General features: G+C 42.5%; 1 protein-coding gene across 2 annotated transcripts in view; it reads left to right on the forward strand.

Moving 5' to 3' along the window:
* Positions 1 to 18,623, forward strand: part of ZFC3H1 (zinc finger C3H1-type containing) — a 156,083-nt gene that overhangs the window by 11,287 nt on the left and 126,173 nt on the right. For both annotated transcript variants that reach the window (XM_077468543.1, XM_077468544.1), the window contains exons 3-7: positions 4,930 to 4,991; positions 7,202 to 7,490; positions 7,594 to 7,814; positions 10,535 to 10,649; positions 17,853 to 17,950. In XM_077468543.1, the coding sequence (XP_077324669.1) occupies positions 4,930 to 4,991; positions 7,202 to 7,490; positions 7,594 to 7,814; positions 10,535 to 10,649; positions 17,853 to 17,950 (785 nt within the window). The remainder of the gene's footprint in view (positions 1 to 4,929; positions 4,992 to 7,201; positions 7,491 to 7,593; positions 7,815 to 10,534; positions 10,650 to 17,852; positions 17,951 to 18,623) is intronic.

The raw sequence follows: 18,623 nt of genomic DNA on the forward strand, positions 1-18,623 counted from the left end.
ACTATATGTTCTGGAAGGCGGTATATCCTGGGAGGCAGAAATTCCAGGATTTAAACTGCCCTCCATATTCACAGAAGGAGTAGTTTGGTTAAGAGGTGGTGCTAAAAATAATTTTTGCCATCCAAATACGTTGTTTGTCTTATAGTCATTCGTATCTCGGGAATATTTTTTCTGTTTTTTATTCTTTTGGTCTCGGTCCTCTTTTTCCAAATGGTTGAGTAAATTGGACGAGAGGGAGTTGTATTCCGACGACCCTTTATATGTATTTAGTTTATCTCTAATTTCTTTAATTTCTTTATCTATATTTAATAGACATGCCTTTTTCTTTAAGATGAGGAAAGAAAGAAGGTTGGTTCCTGCCTCGTTAAAATATTTGAACCAAGAATCAGGATCTGATTCTCCCTGTTGAGGACAAACGTCCCATCTGAGGCTACGGGGAACCATCTGTTCCGTGATGTATTGTTGTAAAAATACCAAATCCCACTCCAGGTGTAATTCAGTCGACATGATATTTTTCAACCTTAAAAAAAGGCCTCCGATTTCAGTATTGCTACTATCGGGGACAAATACACCATCTGCATTCACTTTATGTGAAGCTCTATAGTCAAATACATCCATAATGACTATGGATATTTCTTTGCAAATGCTGCAATATTAATCCACTAAAACCAAAAAAAAAAGTATACACCAACAATATTGCGCAAAAGGAAAAATAGAAAAAATGACAAGTGTGTATGGTTAGCAGCCAGCACGCTAAAACTAGGGATTTTTTTAGCTGAGAAATCGGTGAAAAATGTAGTGCAAGCGCTCAACCTGTATACACTTCTTATAATACTACAAAGTGATATATATTCAAATGTATATATAAATAACCCAAAAGCAAAAGTAAATACAGTATTATACAGGTAAAAAATATAAACATATATATAGTGACTTATACATGTGTATATATAACCAAAAAATGGTGATTATTAGGATATTGAATCCCAAAAGGGAGACAGTGACTGTGGATAACTGTAAACAAATCACAGTGACGAAATCTATAAATAGGTATATAGTCCAAAGCAATCGTGCAAAGTGCCAATATCAGCCAGGGTTCTGTAATGTTGTGACCGAAGAGAACAATGTTTCACCATGTGACGATCCCACCACCGTATAAAGTGCAGGCTTACCGGATCTATATGACCCTAACAGGCATACGCCTCAGGGGTCAATCACAGCTTGCGAGTAGTGTGAGTCTACCCCAGATGATGACCGGTGGGTCGAAACGCGTCGGGAGGACTCCGCTACTGCCATTTTTATCTCTCTGACACGCTTGATTGTTCTTCTTGAAATGTGAGTTTTTATTTTTATTTTTTAATTAAAGTTTTTTAAAAAAAACGTTATTATGCTATGTTGGCTCCGTCTTCTCATCCTTTATGCCTACCTATGAGTCGTTGTTGGATTTGTACATGCACATGAGGAATATTGACCACATCTAGCCATCTGCTGGGATCTGGTGGGATCGTACATGATTTGACTGATACATCCAATTCTTGAGTCCTTTTTGGGATCGCAAGCTGTGATTGACCCCTGAGGCGTATGCCTGTTAGGGTCATATAGATCCGGTAAGCCTGCACTTTATACGGTGGTGGGATCGTCACATGGTGAAACATTGTTCTCTTCGGTCACAACATTACAGAACCCTGGCTGATATTGGCACTTTGCACGATTGCTTTGGACTATATACCTATTTATAGATTTCGTCACTGTGATTTGTTTACAGTTATCCACAGTCACTGTCTCCCTTTTGGGATTCAATATCCTAATAATCACCATTTTTTGGTTATATATACACATGTATAAGTCACTATATATATGTTTATATTTTTTACCTGTATAATACTGTATTTACTTTTGCTTTTGGGTTATTTATATATACATTTGAATATATATCACTTTGTAGTATTATAAGAAGTGTATACAGGTTGAGCGCTTGCACTACATTTTTCACAGTGGGCATAATGCATGTCATTTGCTTAGGCAAGTGATGTATAGGGGGTGGGACACAACCTTAGGGGGGTCCTAAAGGAGACCTACTGTATATTCTCACAGAATCCTGGGTGAGAGAGGCTGCTTATAAACTTGTTGGCTTGGGTAGGAGGAGAAATTAATTGTAACGTCAAACAAAACTTTTTTTTTTTCTTGGAAAAGTTATAACTTCTGTAAGATGTTGTTTTTTGTTATCTCTTACTATTTTTTTTTTTTTTTTAAATGGCGAGCATACTTGCATGAAGAAAATTGGAGACACCTGCCTTGCTGAAAACTCTCACTTGTGGAAATTCATCTCCCTTTTGAATCTGGGACAAACCTCCCCAAGAGGGATGCAGACATAATTCTTCCTTTTCCCAATCTATTCAAAGCAAATGAAAAATGTTAATTTTAGAATTTTGGTAAATTTAGTGGTGGTTCCTGGCCCCAAGGATATCCTACACCTGATCAGAAGTTTTCTGTCTGTAGAACACGTCTGACCTGGTCAGCTTTGGTCTTTGGAACGGATTAATCAGATCTGTTAAAACCTGTTAGATTGTGTTTTTCCCATAAGCCAGCTCAAGCTGCCTGACCTTGGCTGCCCACACCCCCTGTCTGCCTTTTGCAGAACCTTTTTGAGATCTTTGATAAAGTGTTGTGTGGCACAGTGCTTGCTGCCAGGACATGTGGAATTTGTGTTCATGAACTATAGTTAGTCTGTGGATTACTGTTATCTTTGAATGAATAAGGTATGTTTCCTGGTTCATGCTTCTTTAAATTTATATTAAACCCACAAACTTAAAATGTAGTATATTGCAGCTTATCAATGCTTAACCCCTTAATGACTGCTTGTATAACAGTGTAAATTGTCTGTTGCCTCAAAATAACTCAACACACAGCCCTTAATGTCTAAACTGCTGGCATCAAAAGTGAGTACACCCCTTAATGAAATTGTACAAATTGGGCCCAATCAGCCGTTTTCCCTCCCCGGTGTCATGTGACTCGTTAGTGTTATAAGGTCTCAGGTGTGAATACATTTTATCATTCTCACATACTGATCATTGATAGTTGATGGGTTTACTTCCTCTTTGATTACCTGCAAAGGTAAAGCATAATGGACTACTATGCATCGCATAGTAGTCCATTATGTGTCACTTACCTGACACAGGAGCCAGCGAAGTCACCGCTGTTGCTTGTAGTCTGGAGCATTCATCTTCTCTGTGGGCCTCGCTGCTCCGCCGCTGTCATTCGACGAAGCCGCTATGACGTCACTCCCGCGCATGGGAGCCGCCACTCGCCGCATGCGCCGTAGACAGCGGTGCCTGTCTTTTGCCAAATATCTCCTAAACCGTGTAGGTTTAGGAGATATTTCTTGGACCTACAGGTAAGCCTTAATCTAGGCTTACCTGTAGGTCAAAGTGGTTTGTAAGGGTTTACAACCACTTTAAGTGTTCTTATCCTGGGAAAAAAACGCACACAAAGGCCCCCTTCCCACGGTCTTTCCAATGTGGTCCACCTGTCAGATTTTTAGGTGGACCTGATTGGAGTCTCCATTTGCTCCTATGGAGCGACGGATGTCAGCAGTTATGTCTGCTACTATCCGATCTGGTCTGTGAAATCCAAATGGATGTTGACCCCATTTTTCCATCCGTCTATCGGATCGGTTGGTTTGTTTTCATCCGATCTCCTCATGGAGAGTGACCTGTCAGAGCCCCAATCTCTGCACAGTGAGTGGGGACGGACCTGTCATCTGCCTGCTCAGCAGGGGATCAGCGGGTCTATCCCCTGCTGAGCAATGCAGCGTCCGCCGGTCGGGTTGCTGATGTGAAAGGACACTAATGCAAACATCCCTTTAGGGATGTACTTGTAAGCTGCAATAGTTTCAGTTTTTTGTTTGTTTGGCAGCTGCTGTAAGGTCATCACATACTACTCCAAAGCAAGGGGGCTGCTCACCATAGTAAAAGCCAGGCAATTAAAGCGTTTAACCCTAAAAAATAAATGGATCCTGCTCCTTTAAAGCATGTTATGACACACCGCTTGTGTGATTTTATTTTTTTTTTTTTGCCCCCTGTAACACCTAAATTAATGTGATTGCAATCTTGGCAGTGAAATTAGGTATTTGCAGCATTTAATTTTATAAATTGCACGCAGAGGGGGATACTACAATAGGAGACAAGTTAGAGTGGTTTAACAACCACTTTAATTTATTGTATAATCTGAAGAATAATCATTCCTGCATGGATCTTGGTCACAAAGTCAATTTTTGTTGTCTGATATACTTACTACAATATGCACACTTGATAGCAGGCACAGTAAGCACTATTCTTCCCAATGCTTTTCCAGAGGCCACATACATTGCTGAGTGAGTTTCGACTCCCTGGGAAAGTCTAAACCTATACAGGGCAATATACATGAGCACATCGTCCACCTTCATATGAAAGTGCTCAGGTACCTAGTATAGTTTGTCAGGCAAGGTTGCTTTTTCACCTCACCCAGAACTATGCAATAGCAAAAATGGGATTTCATCATGTCGGACAAGTGTGTTGTTGCCACATCCCTATTGTATAACAAGAAAATTCCCCTTCGTTTGGACTTTGTAGGCAACAACCTCACAGAAGTAGATCATAAAATACATATATATTTTTTGATCTACTTGTGCGTGATTTTTGCCTACAAAGTCCCAGCGAAGGGGGATTTTCTTTTCTTGTTAGAACTATGCAATAGAACAGATAAAGGCAACTTACAAGGTAAATGACAGATGGGTGTGTGTGTGTGTGTGTGTGTGTTTTTTGGGTTTTGTTTTTGTGTTTTAATTTTTTTTATAAATGACCAGCATTGGTATAATTTAACAGATGTTTCTAAAACTTGGTAACACACTAATTATGTGCATTGTGAATTTTTATATTTTATTTTTATCAGAGCTTGATGAAATTGATCAGGCAGTTACCCCTGAAAGCAACACTACAGATGACAAAAATGAGGTATGTCTTTTTCTGGAATAAATAATGAACGGAATCTCATGTAACCTAGCATAAAAATATGTTCACTTTTATACAGATTTTATCTTGGCCAAGTAAGACTGCACTACAATGTTTTAGCTGTGCTGCCTTTTATCAGCGTATAACACACTCTAGTTTTAAGAGGGAAGTTTTTGAAATAAACTTTACACAAGCCCCTGCACAGTACACACCCCCCCTGTCTCCTGGGCCAGCACTACCAGCATACTCTAAAGTTAAGAGAAAATCACTGCCATCCTCTCCTCATACACTGCTCTAACTGTGTCACTGTCATACAGTAGCTGCTGACTTTTCATGTTAAGACACTTACCTGTCCATGAATCCAGCGGTGTATTCACCCCAGCTGATTTTTTTTCAGTAGGATCTCAGGTGCTGCTGCCGCCATTTCTTGTAGGGAAAACCTTACCTTGCGGCTTCACAGCTGATTCCCTACTGCGCATGCGTGAAATGCGCTTTGTCAATTGCTCGGCGACTGGCCAAACAAACTTTAACATTTGCCACAATTAAAACTTCTGGAAGTGGGTACCCGTCAAAGCCCCCCTGAAAAGTTGCAGATGGGGGGGGGGGGGGGGTGGAGGGAGGGGGAAGAGACAATCTACACACTGAGGTAATCTAGGATGGAAAAGGACCCGAGGGTCCTAGTAAATGATAGGCTCAGCAATGGCATGCAGTGCCAAGTGCTGCTAACAAAGCAAACAGAATATTGGCGTGCATTTAAAAGGGGGATCCACTCCAGAGATAAAAAGATAATTCTCCCGCTCTGCTCCGGCTGCACCTGGAGTATGCTGTCCAGTTCTGGGCACCAGTCCTCTGGAAGGATGTACTGGAAATGGAGTGAGTACAGAGAAGGGCAACAAAGCTAATAAAGGGTCTGGAGGATATTAGTTGTGAGGAAAGGTTGCGAGCGCTGAACTTATTCTCTCTGGAGAAGACGCTTAAGAGGGGATATGAATTACATTTATAAATACCGTACTGGAGACCTCACAATAGGGATGAAACTTTTTTTGCAGACAGGAGTTTAACAAGACTCGTGGCCACTCATTAAAATTGAAAGAAAAGAGGTTTAACCTTAAACTACATAGAGGGCTCTTTACTGTAAGAGCGGCAAGGATGTGGGATTCCCTTTCACAGGTGCTGTCAGTGAGGGCCATTGAGTTTTTTTAAACTATTAGATAAGCGCCTGAACGACCACAACATACAGGGATATACAATGTATTACTGATATAATCACACACAGGGTGGACTTGTGTCTTTTTTCAACCTTGCCTACTAGGTCTATGTAACACTTGGGGATCTTTCACACTGTTCTGTAATTGCTGTTTTTTTTTCTACTGCACTGAGTACAGCCAGTCACCTCAAGGACACATTGAATGCAATTGTTTTCTATGTACCCAGCTCACACCACAATGGGAGAAAACTGCACACTGGAAGGTTTTCTGCTGTGCAGAGACACGATTGAAGCATTTCTTTCTGCACTTCAAATAAAACAGAAAAAAGAAAAAAAAGAAAAACGTTGCTATAAACTGAAATGTGAATCACACTGTCACCTCATGGCAGCTCACTGTAAGGCAAAACTGACATCTACCCACACTATAAAAACAGTGTTTAATGTGCCCTGGAGAGAATGAATCTCCTAAGCTCTGATACACACAGCAATGAGAAGGCAGGATATGTGTTTCTCAACTCTGTGCTGTAAAGATGTAGAGAAGACTGCCATGTTCAGCTTCGCTCCTGGCTTCAGAAACCTTCAGCAGTGAATGTTCGTTCCACCTATCTGACATGACCCCTTTTTTGTAGTTTTGCACTGCAGTTATGATAGATCCCCAGTGCACTCACATCATTGTCTGTACCCTAAGAATATTCTGTCGTTAGTAACCACAAACCATGCATTGTTCCATTCACTAGCATCTAAACTTTAACCACAATGTCCACAATAGCTTCACTCAATGTTCTCCTCACCTGTCTACATTATATTCTCTGGCAGCTGTTGCATACAGCAGCTAAATCTACATGCACCTCTTTCCATGCTTATTTCTCTGTACAGTAACACCTCTGTATTAGGGACTATCTAAAGAAGTCAAGGCTCCGTATTTTATTATATATGAATGGTTACTATCTGAATGTTTATCCTATAAAATATTAGTAGGATCTAACAAAGATTGGTTATTTTCCAGAACCCTGTCAGAGAGGAAGAGGAATTATCAGAGCTTCATTTACGTCTTCTGGCTTTGCAGTCTGCAAGTAAAAAATGGCATCAGAAAGAACAAATGGTAATGAAAGAGGGCAAGGAAAAGCTATCGAAAGGCAAGGCAGAGCCTCAGAAAGAGAAGGTCCAGACAGAGCCCCAAAAAGAGAAGGTCAAAACGGAGCCCCAGAAAGAAAAGACCAAAGCGGAGCCCCAGATTGAGAAGGGAAGCTCAAATTCCATTACATCACGTAAAGTCAGCAGTGCTGCTTATGCAGGTAATTCACAGTCTGGGCTTCTGAGAGGCTTTGGACTCATTGTATACACAGCAGTAAATCCTTTAATGAAGCTGCACACTGAATAGTTTGTTCTCTTATATAGCGAAACAGGCACTCCGAAGACAACAAACAAAAGCATGGAAAAAGTTGCAACAACAGAAAGCTGAAGAAAAGCGCAGAGAGGAAGAGGAGAAAAAGAAACAGGAAGAAGAAGAAAAAAGGAAACGAGAAGAAGAAATAAGAAAAATTCGAGACCTTTCCAACCAGGAGGAACAGTATAACAGGTTCATGAAGCTTGTAGGAGACAAGAGTAAACGGAGCAAGGTGTGTTTTTATGTAGGGCAGTATAATCAATACCAGTGTTTTAGGCTTTGTATATGAAATTGTGGTGGGGCCAAGGGATTACTTTTAGTCTTGTGTGATAAAATGTTTAATGGAAAAACAATTTAGCCTAATCTTTAAGTACAGGGCACAGGATGAGTAGTCATAGACCATGGGTTATAGGTCATTGCTTAAAGCTTTGCATTGCACCCTTATATAACCCCACCCAGTCTTTTTTTTGTTTTTTGTTTTCTTTAGTATTTCAGCTGACAATCAAGATCCAACTGCTTAATGGCCTCAGGGCTCAATAGCGAATTCTGAATCGGTGGCCCTCGATGTATATCTTGGGAAACAGACCCTGCATCAATGGGACAGCTCTGTATTGTTTTCTTTGGGCATCGGATCCTGTGTTAAGCACTTACCTTGGTATTTGATTCAACAAGTGTCAGCAGGGTACTCAAATTCAGGGCCGTGGTCCTGGACCCCAGGCTAAAAATCTATTATGTCTGTTTTTGATGAGGGCAGTTGTACATCTGTTCCATCATTTTTGTATTTTTGCACTGACTCTGTATTGCCCCATAAGGTTATACACCTGACTTTCTCATCCTTTCATTTTCTACACTTTTATAGATTTTTATACATCTGAATAATAGTGAAGTTTTGTATCCTAGTGGATATAGCGCACACCTGCTGTTTCTCTAGTTATTTTAGATACAACCCAGGCTGAGATTTTCCTTTCACAGGTAAAGATTGCTTCTCCTAAGATCTAATTATTGTACTCTGATCAACCAGGCACCTGTTGACTCCCTTCTGGGCCTCATGGTGGCCTCTTTCTCTGCAGTTCCCTTTTGCTCTATTCTACTTACAGCTCAACATTATCATGACATGGGACAAACAGAATTGCTTACTACTTCTGTTCAGCTATCCCTGGGATAGTGAATTTCCAGCTTTGCCTTTTAAGATCCTGTGAATAGTTTCCTTTCACTAGGCGGTGGTAATGACAGACTCCATCCTGTAAGGATGGAGATCTTCAGTTCTCCAGTGGTCCAGGGCACCTGGTCCCCACAGGCATTGATGCCACCATTCAATATTCTGTCACGGAGAGCCCTAACTTTCCTGTACTGGACCCCTCTTTCTACAGTCACACAGTAAGAGGATGGTCTGATAATGCCATGGCTGTAGACCACATAAACCACCAAGGGGTAGATCTGAGAAGTTAAACCTTTGTAACACTCGTGACCAGCTACATATTGAAAAACTGGCAGGAGGATTTCTTGCATTGCTTAGTCCTGTCCTAATGATTTCTTGGACTACCTTCAGGTTGATATATGCCTTTCCTCTGATAAAGATTGCGTTGCAAGATGAAGGTAGAAAAGGTTGTGGCTTTCATTACACTGAATTTGCCCAACAGAACTTTGCACGAATACTCGGTCTCATGGCAGACGAGCCTTGGAGTAGTCCAAACAAGCCAGACCTGTTCCTTTTGTTTCTTGGTCACTGGCTTTAAAATTCTGGCTATTAAAACCCATGTCCTAAAAGAGGAATTACTGATTTTAAAAAATTTAGTTTTTTTGTAAGATCTACCATTTACTCTTGGATTGCCTGTTATGGCTTATGGTAAAGCAGGCTTCTCAGCACTTAAGTTTATTCTATTCTTCACATCCTCCCCTTTTTCCATTATGGCCTAGAACAGCATCAGGCTCTTAGGCAGAAACCTGTCCCTTTAGAGTATTATCGATTCTGTTCCAGGGACGTTTGGCTTAATTTGCTCTAGTAAAGGCTTTTATACAAGGTGTGGTGCATCTATATCCGCTACTTCAACCACTGGTGTCTCTATGGGATCTAGATCCGATGCTTTCATTTTTCCAAAAACCTCATTGAGCTGATCTTGGCTCTCCCATTGGAGGATTTCACCAGTAAAGTGGCTTTTTGTGTGCCTTTACCTCTGTCAGGTGAGTTTCTGGGTTGGCAGCTTCTTCTCATAAAGGACTTGTTCATACCTATCTTAGACTTTGACGGTTCCTTTGAGCAGCAAATTCAATTTTTGTCCTCCCTGAAGTTCCCAAGAAGAATCATCCTGACTCTTTTCCACCATAGCTAGGTGGCTCAGGCAGCTCATTTCCACGGGTCATGCCCAAAATGTTTTTTGGCTTTTCAACATGAAGCATCTGTTTAACAGGTTTGCAGTGCCACCACCTGGTTTTCTATTCCTACCTTCTCAACAATGTACTGGGTGTTTCTCAATGTCTCTGCTGATGTGGGCTTCAGCCATAAGGTGCTTCAAGCTGTCATCCTGAGCGTTTGTGGTCTGTTGACCCTTTTCTGTGGGCATACTTGCCTTTTGTTTGCTATTGCCCACTCCTCAGTTTACTGTACTGCTCTGGGACCTCCTCTAGTCTAAGAATATACGTCCTGTGTCCTGTATGATTAGGACTTGTGAATTTTGATTTGCCTTTAAAGTGCATTCATATCCTGAAGTACAGTACAAGAAACGGATCCTTCCCCCTGTGCTCCCCTTTATTGCTTGCTATAAAACTGGAGTCCCGTGAGGTTATTTGAGGGTGCAGGGGGAGAAAATCCTTGGCAAAGCTTTTGCCAGTGTACAAGCACCTGAACGTAACGGCATATAACCCATGGTTAATGGCTACTCTTAATTTATTGTGTACTGTACTCCAAAGTTTGAAATTAAACACTGTTCATTTACAATCCTTTATTTTTTTCAGTCTTTCGATGCAGATCAGAAACGATCTGAAAAGCTTGACAACTCTGGATGTGTTTACCAGTATGACAACTATGAGGAGGTTGCAATGGACACAGACAGTGAAACAAACTCTCCAGGTAAATTTTTTTACTTTTCATATGATAGCTGGGAATTGCTGATGTTTTTGCAGCCTCCAGGACAAGGAACATACAGTATAAAGCAACCTGTTCACCCCTGGTGCTCCAAACTACCAGTCCTCTTTTTTTTGCACTTTTACAGTACTTAGTTGGCCGTTAATGAATACGATAACACCCCCTTTGTGTCTGAGGTCTTGCCCCGACACCTGGTTATAGGTGACAGAGAAATAGGCCTGAGCCACTAAGTGCTGCTGCTAGTTGCTAATCTACATACCTATTCAACAGAAATAAGAGTGTAAAATGTGAAGGTGATATCAAACCTAAAGTGCAGCTTTGCTTAGACTATATACATGAAAATATTTACATTTTCTTAAAGGGGTTGTAAAGGTAAGCATTTTTTCACCTTAATGCATTCTATGAGCCACTTTTTTGAAAAACACTGGCAGTGTGAAAGGGGTCTAAAATGCATCTAAACCAGGGGTTGACAAATTTGCTTGGAATCTAGGAGCCAGCTAAAAAAGTTAGGAGCCAGGTCCGTGACGGCGATCTGGACCTGTCCCTGGCCTGACATGGAGACGAGTGAGGGGAAGATAGCCCCCAGCCCCCCACATATGAGATCACCTCTCATTGGACACACCGCTCGAGTGCTAAATGGCCGCTGTGATTGGTCATTTAGCATGATCTGTGATTGGCTGTATCCAAGGGACACGGCCAACACAGAACTTCCCCGATGCTCGCCCATGGTCAGACAGCCCTTGTGAAAGGGGTCAAGCAGGGAGGATTACAAATAATATTTTTTTTTACAAAAAAAAAAAAAAAAATTACAAATATAATATGTGTATATATATATATACACACACACACACACACACACACACACACACACACACACACACACATATATATATATTAAATTAATAAATAAATTAATAAATTTAATAATATATATAATATAATGAGAAGCCATTACCAGCCACCACACTCACCGTTGGGCAAAAAACAGGCAGGGGAGCTTCACTCCATTAGGAATTAGCATTATTGGAATAGGGTGTAATTTCTACATCCACCACAAGATGGCGCCAGACTACCGAAAGATTTTAGAAAGCCGCGGCCTCAATTACTGGCCGGAGCGGCCCGATGGAATTGCGCGGCGGAGTTCGGGGTCCAAATGGAGACAGGATACCCCAGCAGCGTTGCCCCAGTCGCCAGGACACGAAATCTAGGCGCAAATGCGACCTGGCGACCGGGGTTTGTCGAGCCCTGATCTAAACTAAACTTTTTTTTTTTTTTTTTGAGCAGTGTTGCTTTAAAATTGGTATTACTGCACATGTATACTTTTTATTCTGTAATTTGTCCTTTTTAAAATGACACTAAAATTATGATTCTGATACCAAGCATTGTAAAGTTATTTAGAAATTCATTAGATCTGTTAGGGCTTTAAACAGAGGAACATTTAGGCTGCTGGTGTTAAACGGACATTTAGGAGCATTTGGGCATTTTTTTTTCCAATTGCTCCTGAACTCTCCTCTGTTATCTTATCAGTACATGTGCACAGGGTCATTTACAGTTGTTTTCTAGGCAGTTAAGTTTAGAAGCTCTTTTTTTTTTTTTTTTTTTTTTTTTTTTTTTATATGCAAAAAAAAGGGTTTAGAAGCGTTTGGTGCTTGAAATGCCTCTAAACGCAGTAACTCTTGTTAGGCCGCATTTTGTTTACAGGAATTTTTTATTTTTGCCTATTTTGAAGAATAAAAAAAAACTTTTAAATGCAAACGCAGCAAAACAGACTTTTTTTAAACGTGGATTATTATTTGTCAGGTTAAATCATTCAGAAGAGGTTGTAAAAACGTCTCGTGTACATGAAACCTCTTCACCCTTTTTTGAACTGCAGATTGATGAACAGAAAGATACAAATGTTACAATGTTACTTTATATCTTATGTATAATGTGGTCTAGAGCAGCGTTTACAAACACCAATTCAGACTTTTTTTTTTATATAGCTAGAGCTACCAACTTCTGAGTATACTGTAATGCCAGGATTTATTACGCACGCCGATGTACGTCCCTACTTTGATGGATTTTATTGTTATGGCAGCAGCTAGCTGCCATAACCCTGCTATCTCCGTGTTCCGCCCGCAGTCCGTTACAAGATAATGGTCTCTGCGGCGGATTTGCATAGAAAAAAAAAACGGTAAAATAAAATTTTAAATGCGCCCTTTCCAGCCGAGCTCATGTGCAGAAGCGAACGCATACGTGAGTAGCGCCCACATTTGAAAAGTGTGTTCAAACCACAAGTGAGGTATCGCCGAGATTGGTAGAGTGAACAAAAATTCTAGCCCTAAACCTCCTCTAACGCAAAACGTGCATCCACTAGAATTTTTAAATGTAGCATATGGAGATTTTTAAGGGTAAAACTTTGTCGCCATTCCACGAGCAGGAGCAATTTTGAAGCGTGACATGTTGGGTTATCAATTTACTTGGCATAACATTGTTTCAATATAAATTTATATTTCAATATACAAAAAAATTGGGCTAACTTTTTTTACAGTTTTTTTTTTTTTTTTTTTAATTCAAAAAAGTGTTTTTTTAAAAAGTGCGTTTTGTAAGACCGCTGCGCAAATACAGCGTGACAAAGTATTGCAACTACCGCCATTTTATTCTCTAGGATGTTAGGAAAAAGCTGTTTTTAACTTGTAAACCCCACATCTAAAAAAGTGCCCCGTCTTAAAGTGGTTAATATCCTTGAGGCCACCCTTCTGTGGTGTGTTGCCACTCGTTAAGTCAAGGCAGCCCAGTGTGTTTTTACCTCTAGTGCTGGGTCTGTGTATCTCCCAGAACAGCGCGATTTTTGCTCTGAGCACTTTGTGACTGAAACAGGGCATAGCGGCAGCACTTGGTCAGGGTGGTGAGTCCTGCGTAGGGGCCCTTCAGTCTGTAAGCAGCTAGGAGGGTGGGATTTGTGTACCTTGCTGTAAGTCCCTAAGTTGTGGCAGGTGAGTGATGATCAGCATGGCGTCAGAAGCTGGCGCTTCTTCCCCTGAAGACCTTTGTTGCCAAGGTGGAAGTGGTGCAAGGGGGGTTAAGCGTTCCCAGTCCGACAAGGCGCCTGCTGAAGGACAAAAGTGTCCATGGTCTCGCGAGCCAAACAAGTCTGCGAGCAAAAAATGTTACTGCATGAAGGTTTGCCCCCGCCTGACTCTCGGGTGGGGGGTCGCCTTCAGGAGTTTACAGCCCGGTGGACCTCTCTACTGTCTGACCAGTGTGTTTGCGAACTGGTTTCATCAGGATACGAGAGTTTCTTGTCCATCAAACAGATTTTTTTATTTTATTTTTCTCTCCAGCCTACCTCTACTACCAGCTTGTCCGGAAACCCTGTGCAGTACTGGACCTGCTACTGCTTGGGTGATAGTACCTGTACCGATGCTGGAAAGGTGTCGGGGATTCTACTCCAATATGTTTGTAGTCCCCATAAAGGAAGGGGTATGTCCAATCCTGGGCTTGAATGGCCCTCAACAGCTTTGAAAGTGCAAAGGTTCAGGATGGAATCAATTCGCTCCGTGGTCGCTGCACTCCATCAGGGGGACTTGCTGGCGTCCCTGGATATCCAGGATGCGTATTTACATGTACCCATATGCCTCAGGCATCAGAGGTTTCTGTGATTTGTAGTCGGTGAAGAGCACTATCAGTTTGTGGCTCTCCCTTTTGGCCTGGCGTCAGCACCCCGAGTCTTTACCAATGTGTTAGCTCCAATTCTGGCACTGTTAAGGCAACGTGGGATTGCAATTGTGGGTTGCCTAGACAACCTCCTTCTGAGAGCAGCTTCCGCCTCAGAATTGAGGTAGGATGTAGCGATTACCATGCAGACTCTCCGGGAGTTTGGTTGGGTGCTAAACCTAAAGAAGTCGGTGTTAGTGCCGACTCAACGCCTGGAGTACCTGGGCTTACTTTTGGACTCCTCCAGAAGCGAGAGTTTTTCTCCCTTCAAACAAGCTGCCGACTCTTCAAGCTGCAGTGAAGTTGTTGTTGAACCGCAGGTGGTTGTTGCTGTACTTCATGTGCGCTCTGAGCCTCATGGTAGCCACTTTCGAGGCGGTACCGTACGCTCAATTTCATACTCTAGTCTTGCAGAAGGAGTTTTTGTCAAAATGAAACAAATCTCCATTATCCCTGGATTGTCAAATTCGAGTGAGCCAGTTAGTCAGGGATTCTCTTCTCTGATGGCCGAGGGCCGGAGACCTCGGCCACAAGCATCGGAGAACATTCCTTCCTCTCAATTGTACGGTGATCACAATGGATGCCCGCCTGATGGGTTGAGGGGGGAGGAGTGCTGGGAGTACAGTCAGACCAGGGCTTTTGGTCGTGGGAGGAATCCCGCCTGTTGATCAGTGTACTAGAGCTTCAGGCGATCAGACTCTCCACATGGTCAATGAGGCTACAAGGACGTACGTCAACCATCAAGTAGGAACAAGGAGCTCAGCTGCAGCGCGTGAGGTCGCTCACATCCAGTGAGAGAGAGTGAGTGAGAGAGAGTGATCTATCGGGCTTGGAAAACTGGCAGGCGGACTACCTGAGTCGTCCGATGCTGGACCCAGGGGAATGGTCGTTGCATCAAGAGATATTCAGGCTCCTTTGCCTAAGGTGGGGCACACCAGATATGGACCTCTTGGCTCAATCGGAAGGTGCAGAGGTTTGTGTCCAGGATGAGAGACCCCTGGACGGAAGCGTCAGACACGGTGGCTCCATGGGGGCATTATCGGCTGATTTACAACGTCTGCTGCACAGAATGGTGGCTGAGGGGATTCCAGTAATTCTAAATGAACCCAGATTGGCCTCGCCGTCCTTGGTACGCCAACCTAGTATGACTGGTGGTGGATGTTCCTTGGTGGCTACCGCTGCGAGAGAACCTTCTTCCGCAAGGTCCGATACTTCATCCTTCTTTACCGTCGCTGGTTTTAACGGCATGGCTGTTGAAAACCAGTTGCTAAAGGACCGAGGTCTGTCAGACTTGTTAATTTACACTATGCTGAGGGCACCAAAGTCTTTTCGGAAGATTTACCATCGTAGATGGAAGGCTTACATCTCCATGTGTGAGGCGATGGGGTGGTGTCCGCGCACTTATTCAGTTTCCAGGATCCTGCTGTTTTTTGCAGCGAGGAGTGGATCAGCACCATCAAGGGACCGATATCAGCCTTGGCTGTCTTTTTATTTATTTATTTATTTTTTTCTTCCCCAGCGCCCCCTTGGCGACTCACTCATTGGTGAGTACCTTTTGTGCAAGGGGTTGGACATGTAGTCCCTCCGGTTCGATCACTGCTACCTTCGGGATCTGAATCTGATGCTATTGGCGCTTCAGATACCGCCATTTGAGAACATTAGGGAGATTCCCTTGTTAACACTCTCTCAGAAAGTAGGTTTTTCTAGTGGCTATTGCATCTGACAGGATGGTTTCAGAGTTGGCAGCCTTGTCATGCAAGTCTTCCTACCTGGTCATCTACAAGGATAAGGCGGTGCTACGCCAGCAGCCCTCTTTCCTTCCAAAGGTGGTTTCGACATTCCATCTAAATTTCGACTTTTGTTACCTTCCTTATGTCCTAAGCCGACACACCCAAGAGAGGTTGCCTTGCATTCCCTGGAGGTGTGACCGGCTTTACCAGTGTATCTGTCTGCTACGGCTCCCTTCTGGAAGTCAGACTCTCCATTTTGTCTTGTGGCTGGTACGAAAAAAGGTCTGCTGGTCTAGTCGTCAACCATTTCTCGTGGTTCAGGCTTATGCCTTAAAGGGCAGGTTGCCCACTTTTCCTGTCGCGGCTCATTCCATCAGAGCAATTGGGATCTCCCTGGGCTTTCCGACCTCAAGCTTCTTTCTCCCAAATGTGTAAGGTGACGACTTGGTCGTCCGTTCACGCTTACGCTAAATTCTACAAAGTTGACAAGCGCATCTTCAGATGCTTGCTTTGTCCGCAAGGTTTTGCAGGCGGCTGTGTTAGGTTGCAATTACACTTTCTTTAAGTTACTAGTTTGTTGTAAACGCATCTTTTGATGCACAAGTTGGTCGCTGGTTTTGATGGCGGCCGTTTAAGATGGCGGCGACTCTGTTGAGGTGTTCCCTTTGTGGGTGAAGTTATGTTTTGGTGTTTCCACCCTTTGTTTTTTTGACACTGCTTGGGGACATCCTTAAAGAGGAAGTAAACCCTGATGGGTTTGCTTCCTCTTTCATTCCCAGCAAAGGGAAAGCATAATGGACTACTATGCATTGCATAGTAGCCCATTATATGTCACTTACCTGACACAGGAGCCAGCGAAGTCACCGCTGTCCCCTGTAGTCCAGTGCATCCATCTTCTCGGTGGGGTCTCGCAGCTCCGCCGCTGTCATTCGGCGAAGCCGCAATGACGTCACTCCTGCGCATGCGCACGGGAGCTGACACGCGCGGCATCTTCATCATTGACGATGCCGCGCTCAGTGCGCCTGCGCTCCGCTGTCTACGGCGCATGCGCTGTAGACAGCGGTGCCTGTCTTCGGGCAAGTATCTCCTAAACCGTATAGGTTTAGGAGATATTTCTTGGACCTACAGGTAAGCCTTAATCTAGGCTTACCTGTGGGCCAAAGTGATTTGTAAGGGTTTACAACCACTTTAAGGTCAAGAATTAAAGGAGCTGTGTCCGCAATGAACGAAAGAGAAAATTGGATTTTTGTACTCGCCGTAAAATCCTTTTCTCTGAAGTTCATTGACTGACACAGCACCTCCTATCTATGTTTGTACTGCTTTTTGACAAACTGAGCTGCAGGAGGCGGAGTGAGGGGTTATAGCCAGATGGACCGCCCCCTGTGCAGTCTTGCTGTTTTATGTTCTGCCTAGTCCTCTCCTGAAGTGGTGTGATAACCCTAAGGTCAAGAATTAAAGGAGCTGTGTTGGTCAAACTTCAGAGAAAAGGATTTTACTGTGAGTACAAAAATAAAAAAAAAAATTTCCAAAAAAAAACCATGCCTAGTGCAAAGTCTGTTTTTTTTTGTTTTTCTTTTACAAATGCTGCTGTAATTGGTAAATACCTTTTTTTTTTTTTTTTTTTTTTTTATTAAAAAAATAAAATAAAATGTGTGTGTGTATGTACTACCCTTTTTTTGTCTCTTAACTTTGCAACTAAAAAGTAAAGCTAATTATTCTAAGACTGTATTCATGATAAAGTGCACATTTTATTTTATTGTAGGGGCATCGCCAACAAGACTACATTATTCTGCTTGTAGCTCTGTGGGACATCTACCTTCTGCGTTGTGTGTAACAGATCAGTATCCCGCAGATATATGGGTAAGTGCCATACTAGTGTATGAGTTGGTCTTGCCAGTAGCTTTGCATTAAAGTATTTGGCTGTGCATTTGGATTTTGGTTTTATGAAGATTTTGGCATAATGGTTTTGTCCTGAAAATATAAAAGAACAAATGATCAATGTACTTTTTTGCTTTTTCTGAAATGCCTTTGATATTTGGCAGTTCTGGGTCTCATGGTGTCCTCCTCTTTTGAGGCATTTCTATTTACCTGATTTCATTTGCGACCTCTCCAGCACAACATCTTGCGGGCATGTTACAAGCAGACTCCTTCTGTGGCACTACCCATTTTCCTGTCCAGTCAAGCAAAAAAATTCCCCAGTTTGGTGATTTCCAACCTAGCTTTTAACCACTTAAGGTTAAGTCTTTACCCCTTTTAATGACCAGATAATTTTTTGCAATTTGGCACTGCGCTGCTTTAACTGGTAATTGGGGATGGGCCAAACGGACCCCTGTTCGGTTCACATCAGATCTTTCCAACACTTTGAAAGTTCAGACCCGAATAACAAACCCCATTAAAGTCAATGGGACCTTAACATCAAAAATCAAGTGGCCATTTTGAAGGCTTCGAGGGATTTGGCAGGTTCTTGGCATTAAAATCAATTGGAACAAGTTGGTGCATTTTCCTTTGAGCTCGATGGCACCCCCCTTCAATG

The sequence above is a fragment of the Lithobates pipiens genome, unplaced genomic scaffold, assembly GCF_037356315.1.
Source record: "Lithobates pipiens isolate NorthernLeopardFrog02 unplaced genomic scaffold, aLitPip1_a1.2 Scaffold_8, whole genome shotgun sequence".
NCBI classification, from domain to species: domain Eukaryota; kingdom Metazoa; phylum Chordata; class Amphibia; order Anura; family Ranidae; genus Lithobates; species Lithobates pipiens.